The sequence below is a fragment of the Saccostrea echinata genome, unplaced genomic scaffold, assembly GCF_033153115.1.
Source record: "Saccostrea echinata isolate AGI-Se365-2 ecotype Australia unplaced genomic scaffold, CSIRO_AGI_Sech_v1 ptg000056l, whole genome shotgun sequence".
Taxonomy (NCBI): Eukaryota; Metazoa; Mollusca; class Bivalvia; order Ostreida; family Ostreidae; genus Saccostrea; species Saccostrea echinata.
The window spans coordinates 6,050,144-6,057,720 of NW_026889805.1; the positions used below are offsets into that span (position 1 = coordinate 6,050,144).

Here is a 7,577-nt window from a genome sequence, read left to right on the forward strand (position 1 = left end):
GCCTGAAAGGAGTGGAATGCATTTTCATGATTTCAGATTTGGATTGGATTGGAAGTGAAAATTGGCAGAAAATACAAAGGCTTGGTTAGTTTTTTTTTCAGTTTTAGACCGGTATATAAATTAAAATATGAATATCAAATGTAGTCGCTTAAGGATAGATCTCCCAACACCAGAACACATGTCTATAGCTGTGACCACGAGGTGACCACAGAAGATTACCCTCTAAAGATGTGGAATATGTGCTCTCAATGGAAGATCATGCTTTAGATAGTTTTTTCCAAGTGTCATGTGTGAAATAACGTGCCGATCTAGGACATCCCACACAGTCATTCTCTATATTTTCAATCGCATATTTTGGACCCTACATTGGCTCATATTTGAGAACAAATGTGTCATTATATGGTACATTTAGTCTGTGTCAGTGTGATATCGCATAATAGACCTATAACTCTATAACCATGCACAGATTCCTTTTCTTTTTTATTGTGTGTATGCAATAAATACACACTTGTTTAAATGCATGTAGCTCGGTTCATGTAGCTCTAGCTCTTGGATCATGCATCCATCCCAATTTTTTTTTCTTAACCAATGAGCTACAGTTATGTGCAGGGTCTTGAGACAATCCGAACAAATTCGTGTATAATGTATATTAATAGCACAATATACTATGTACCCAATTTTGTTCCGATTGTGTTAAGATTCTGTGCAGTTATGCAGGTAGCATATACTGAGAGTATGCACATTTCTATATAATCTAAGGATTGTCTCGGAGTTAATTTTAGTCTATAAATATCCACGTGCCCTTATAATCATCATTTCTGAAACTAAAAAAAGAGATGTTTGATTTTTAGTGTATTCATTAGAATGATTGTGCAGAACACTATCTGTGGAATTTTTTTTTTTAAAAATACCACAATTGCTATACCAGTCAGGGGTGGGACTGAAATCCATCATATTTAATAATGACTGATAATTGACATTTCTACTAACTACACAATGTACATGTTTTTATTATTTTTTTGAAGATATGACTTGTTTTCATCATATTTCTATTCCCAAGTTAATTCTTCCAACCCATTTACTACAGTAATAGGATATAGTACACTATCCTGCCATGGACACATTGTGTAGAGAAACATCTGGACAAACAACTGAAACCAAAATAAATTAGTGCACCCCGCAAAACTATTAAACAACATAATTAAGTGCACCCAGACCTACTAATTTGATAAAAAATGATGAAATACAGTTATATCTATTTTTAGAAGTAACTCTATATTTTAAAATAAACTCCAAATAGTTATGACTGTTTTTCATTATTATTCTAAAAAATGATGAATTTTAGTCATTATTAAAAATCAATTTTATGACTAGAAATCATCATTTTTAAAAATGATGAATTTCAGTCTCCCCCCTGACTGTATACCCACATTCATTCAATGATTAAAGGGTTTGGGGTAATAAAATCCTCAGTAAAATAAATTTGGAAGTAATGAGGCGTTTTTGCAATGAATTAATTGTTATTTTCAATCAGTAAGCTCACTGAAAAAAAGATAAAATGCTGGTTGCAAATGCACATCAATTAGTTCTGTATTTTCAATAAAGTCTGAGAGCATGGATTAATACACATTTTACATTGAAAAAAAAAGGAAACGTTCCAACTCCTAGTCTTAGGTGTATGATAGAATACGTGTATTGCCATAATTTTTTTTTTGCATCTCAAAGTTAACTAACCTTTGATATTCTCTCTGCATTTTTTTTTTTTATTTAGGCTGTTTTATGAGACTTTGAGGAATCAGTTTTTTTTTCATCTTGCATTTTTTTCCGATCAGCAGACAGGTAATTTTTTTTTTTAATACACATAGCCACTTATTTAAAATCTGACGACAAATTAGAAGTGCTGTAAATCACACTGTATTCATAAGAATATTATTTGTATACTATTTTCAAGTTGCAACGAGAATGCTCAATTACTCATGATTAATAATGTGATGTAATTCTTATTACCTATTGTATAGAGGATACTTAAAAATTTTCTCCAGCAAACAAAACAAAATAGTATTGTCTCTACAAAATAAATTGAATAAAATACAGGTGATTTACAGTACATTAAGAAAAAGAGTAACTGAAATTATCGTGTTTTCAAAAGAGCATTTTGAAAATTCTAAATGTAATATAACATTTTTTTTTTTACTTTTTTTTTTTGTGGCTGACATTTGGAAATCCAGACTGTGCCAGAATGGAAGAAGAACAAACAAACCTGATCATAAATTACCTTCCTCAGTCAATGCAAGACGAGGAATTTCGGTCCCTGTTTGAAAGCATTGGACCAATCAAATCCTCTAAAATTGTACGAGATAAGAACACAGGGTATAGCTATGGCTTTGGCTTTGTTGATTATCATAGCCCAAAAGATGCAGCAACTGCCATCAGCCAATTAAATGGATACCGTGTTGAACACAAGGTTCTAAAAGTGGCATATTCTCGCAGAAATGAAGAGGAATCCAAAGGAACCAAGCTTTACCTGCAGAAATTGCCCCTTCATTACACTGAGGAGGAAGTCACAAATTATTTGTCATCATATGGCAATATTGTTCAAGTTCGAGTTGTTACAGACCGTGCAACAGGCCAGTCCAAAGGGATAGGGTTCATTTTGTTCTCAAAAAGGTCAGAGGCAGAGGCAGCCATTACTGATCTAGATAACAAAGTGCCTCCAGGTGGAACCCAGCCAATGAGAATCAAGTTTGCTGATGACAATGCCAAAAAAGTTAAACCACCTCCTCAATATGACTATTACTCACAGCCTCCATATCCAGTGCATGGGGGGTATGGGGAGGGAATGGAAGGGTCTCGGGGTCCCATGAGAAATCCAGGGAGTCGGTTCAGGTTTAACCCCATGGGAAACAATAGTAACTACAGTGGGGCCTATGGAGGGACAAGCAGTGGGTATGGGGCCGACTATTATAGTCCTCCTTCCCAGGGCGGGGGATATGTCTTGTTTGTGTATAATATTGGTCCGGAGGCTGATGAGAAAACCCTCTGGCGCATGTTTTCTCCTCTTGGAACCGTTACTAAAGTCAATGTTATAATGGATCATCAGAAAAATCAGTCTAAAGGTTACGGTTTTGTTACCATGCCAAATTATGAGGAGGCTGAATATGCAATCCTCAACATGAATGGATACTGCTACAATGGAAGAGAATTGGCCGTGTCATTTAAAAGCTAGACTATCTTGAACTGTCTTAAAATTTGACTACTTTTATTAATTGTTCTTGGGTCATTCATTTATTTGTGTTTTTCATAGATTTTAATCAAGTGTATTAGTATTTTGTTGAATTTAACAATTCATGCTGTTTTTTCTTGATATACATGATTTTTTTTTTGATACTGAAAATGTTGCATTTAATTTTTTGTAGTTTTTGGTGTCCCAGTTGTCAGAAAGAAGTGATTTGTTATAGAGGACAAGGCTTTATACTGGTAAGCACAGGTTATATATTTGTCAGAAGGAAGTGATATGGTAAAGAGGATGGGAATTTATAAAGGTAGAAACTTGATAAAATGTCTTATTTATCACTTGATATAAATAAATCAATTAAAAATCCAGCATTAATATTTTATTGTAAAAACAGTCCAGAACATTTTCATATTTCAATTTCAATCATTTTATGAACAAATGATGTAATTTTTATATCACACTGTCTAATAATTTAAAAATATGTGTATACTATGGAAAGAAATCTTGTTTTCTTTTCTTTTTAAGTTTATATGTTTTTTTTAACATAAATCATTAGATTTCTGAAACTGTCTTGAAATTTTGGATCCCAAATCAATGCTAATTGTACCTACATTTTAGCTCACTTTGCCCGAGGACAAAGTGAGCTTATGCCATCACTTGGTGACGTCATAAATTTTTAGCTTACCCTAGTCAACTTTTTTCTGATCAAAGGGTGTCTGGTGTCCATCAGTATCGTGTTGTTTGTCGTTCTATAACTTTTTGTTATTTTGAAGTGTGGACCAATTTCAACCAAACTTGCCACAAAGCATTCTTGGTTACAGAGGATTCAGTTCCAGATGAACAGCCATACCCTCTGTCGAGGGGAGATGATAAAGAAATAGACAAAATATGGTGGGGTCATTAATAAATATTCTTCTCAAGAACCACTGGACCAGAAAAGGAAAAATTTTATGAAAGTTTCCTTAAGCCGTATAAAGGGTACTTTTGCTTCTTTGTGAGCATTTTAAAATCGCTAAAAATAAATTTGCATAAATTTTTCACCATTTGTTTACCATAAAGATTATATAGATAACTCTAATAAACCACCAGGAGAATTAAAAAAAAAAATGTTAAAAATTATAGTGTTTTGGAATATTTGGAATATTTTCACAAAAATTATGATATACAGAATAAAACTTAATATACAGTGTAGTGTAGTTTCAAGTTTCTTTAAATCAACCTCTGGAGCTAGGGTGGGGTTGCAATAGGGGTCAAGTTTAACATAGAAATATATATGGAAAATTATTAGAATTTCTTCTCAAGAACAGCTGTGCCAAAATTGGTCCACCAACCTGAATTAGTCGTATGAATGTGAAAGCATCATCAATTATCATTTATTTGGTATCATGTCATCATACATAAAACAAATGTACGTAATTATACATAATTCTTTGAAAGACAATATTTGGGAAACATAACATTTATAAATAGATTTGTAGATAAATAAGATATTCAGATAACTACTTTTTTAGAAATATAATTCCACTGTGACTAGATTGATACCATGATACCCATTAAAGCTCGAGAGCTTACTTCCGATGGGGTCCTATCTTAAATAACATAACAATGCAATGTTTCATTATCAAAGCACTATAATTACATTTGGCACGATAATTTTAGCACTGTATTGCTTAAAGATCAAACTTGGATTAACAACATTGATAGTTATATTAGTATCAATATAATAATGAAATATTTTATAAATTAGTAGTGAAACATATCTTTTTCATCTTTTAGAATGCCCTTTTGAAACTTGTCTCTTAAAAGCACTCTTTCCTTTGGTACATTTTGGTACATTTAATAGAAGATGGTAAAAAATTCCAGTCCTTAATGCCATTGTAATAAAAGTGTCTGCTTGACATGCTTTCACATGAAGTTTAAAAAATCTTCATTCGAGGATACTCTGGTGTTGCGTGTAGACACTGCTGATCTTAGAGTAAAATTTTCTGACCTCTATAATATGCTGCACAGCCATGGTAGATGTTATATACATGGTTTAATCTGAGTTGTCATACCCAATCTTCCATATTTAAAAAATTTAGTGAACTAAGCACTTTATAGTTTATGGAATGTAAAGGAGATATAAAATGTAGTATATATCTTACCATTTTGTTTTGACATACCGGGGTATTTGTAATTTCTTTTTCAAACTCTTTCAAGTACATGTAATGCATACTAGTATTCAATTTTGATCAAATCATGGAGTGGGATGGGGCCACAATAGGGACATTTTCAGATTGATAGCCTATTATGTCATTGTATCATGTATGTTATTATTTGTTTTGTAGTGCAGCATTCTTTCTGATGACTGGGTACAGAATGAGTTTCATGTACGACCACTATCAGAGAACTTGTGTACTGTTTTTAATACATTCTTAAGTGTCACTTGTCTAGGGTTGAGGTTGTTAGGTTGTGTAAAGCAGGATTTGACACACTGCAAGAATTTCTTCAGTCCTGTTTGCTACTTATATTATCTGTTAGATGTACAAGCTTAGAGTTGACACTTCTATGAAAATAATATTCTCAAGAGTAAAAAATTAAAATATTTAAACTTCGTTAAGAGTTGTAATTTTTTGGTGAATTATTGAATAAAGTGGACACTGAATAATGCACTATGTTAAAAATTTCCTTCGGAGGAAGAAAATGTAGAATAATTTCCCTACCTCTCTATTCATAAGCATACATGACAGAGGTTTAACTTATTGTGGTGTGTCAGGCTCTGTAGGAATTTTTTTCCTGTAATTGGAAAATATTTTATATTTTGTTTTTCATATTTAATACTTGTAGTTTTAAATCACACTGTCCTTGAGGAAAAATTGCAAACTTAAAGATGTGAATTTGCCAAAATGACAGTTGCTTGATTATGCATTAGTTCTTGCTTTGGTATAATGAACTCTTGTGCAGTTGCTGTATTAAAGCATATTGATGTACAAGTAATTAATAAAGTTGACAGTATTTGTTCAGAAGTTGCCTTGTCCATTATTTTTAATGAAGTTTTAATCAAGGATGTTTATTTTCAAAGTAGACAGGTAGACATCTGTGAAAATCAAACAAGAGAACTGCAGAGCAGAGCATCTCTATCCAATAAGGACTATTTACATATGTGTAATAGAGACATGTTTGTGCCTCCGAATGGATTTGGACCCAGGACCTCTGACATGCTAATCCAGTGCTCAACCGATCAAGCTAAAGGGTTAACCCACTAGCTCAAGCTAGTATTATGCTGTGTATTTTATACTACCACATAGGCTTTTTGTTTCACCATTAGCATAGATAGTTTTTTCTTCATCCTCCTGATAAATATACAGGACATTGATTATGATTTCAGTAATACAGCTCACTTGTCTTTAACATCCTTAGACCTATAAATGATGGGGTTTTTTTCTGGAAATGTCAAGTGCTTGTTTTCCAAATTTGTCCACATTTTCAGATCTTGTCAATGATTTGACCATAGCATAGATAGAACGTTCTATCGTTAAAATGATATTGTCCTACGGACCCAGTTTTGGTGAGGGCTTGTCCCGAGACAGATTATTTTAACTAACTTTAGCACAGAATCAGTTGTACTCCGGCCACTTTGGTCAAACAATATCACTTGATTCCAATCACAACTCTAGAAAAAAAAAAAACACGACTTTTGATAGTACTATAGGCCAAAGATTTGTGAGGAGGATCAGAAACCCTTGGCTAGCGAAGATGGTGTAACGCTTAATCAGGAGCTCTATACTGTGTCCATGTGTTCAAACCATAGGCGCTCCCCAGCTTAATTGTTAAAAAATATGTATCTACTATCTATAAACATGTTTATAGTATAGTAGATATATATTTTTTAACAATTAAGCTGGGGAGCGCCTATGGTTTAAGCTAGATAGGATGCAAAATCAGAAGGCTTTATTTATCACCGGCTTTTGTTTTTTCTACCATGCATGGGACTAGGAATTAGGAAACCGAATCAAATTATTGTTCAAGGTTGATTTCTTTTTAACATTTTGATCCCCAAAGTCCCCCTGCAACATGTTAGTGTTTTGAGAACACATTCTATAAAAATTGAGTTGGATAATTACACTGCCAGTCTTAACATTGTGACGGAACTATAATAAAAAAAAAACTTATCCATTTATTCATTCACTAATAAAAATTGTAAATGGCACAAACGGAACATATATATACAGATTTACAACAATCTCATCTTCACAATGTGAAGGTTTTGTGATATCCATTCCTCTACACGGGAACAATATCACAAAACCTTGACATTGCGAAGATGCTACAATCTGGAAGTACGGGGATTATTACAACTGAG

General features: G+C 33.0%; 1 protein-coding gene across 2 annotated transcripts; it reads left to right on the forward strand.

Annotated features, from left to right (window-relative positions):
• LOC133173637 (ELAV-like protein 1) lies at positions 1 to 6,240 on the forward strand. Of its 2 annotated transcripts, none has more exons than XM_061308619.1 (4): positions 1 to 84; positions 1,772 to 1,839; positions 2,229 to 3,477; positions 5,563 to 6,240. In XM_061308619.1, exon 3 carries the CDS (start codon positions 2,240 to 2,242, stop codon positions 3,224 to 3,226), a length of 987 nt encoding a protein of 328 aa, XP_061164603.1. In that variant the 5' UTR covers positions 1 to 84; positions 1,772 to 1,839; positions 2,229 to 2,239; the 3' UTR covers positions 3,227 to 3,477; positions 5,563 to 6,240. The 2 variants fall into 2 exon arrangements, with proteins under 2 accessions (XP_061164603.1, XP_061164604.1); XM_061308620.1 differs by having other exon boundaries at positions 5,568 to 6,240.
• The last annotated feature ends 1,337 nt before the right edge of the window (positions 6,241 to 7,577 follow it).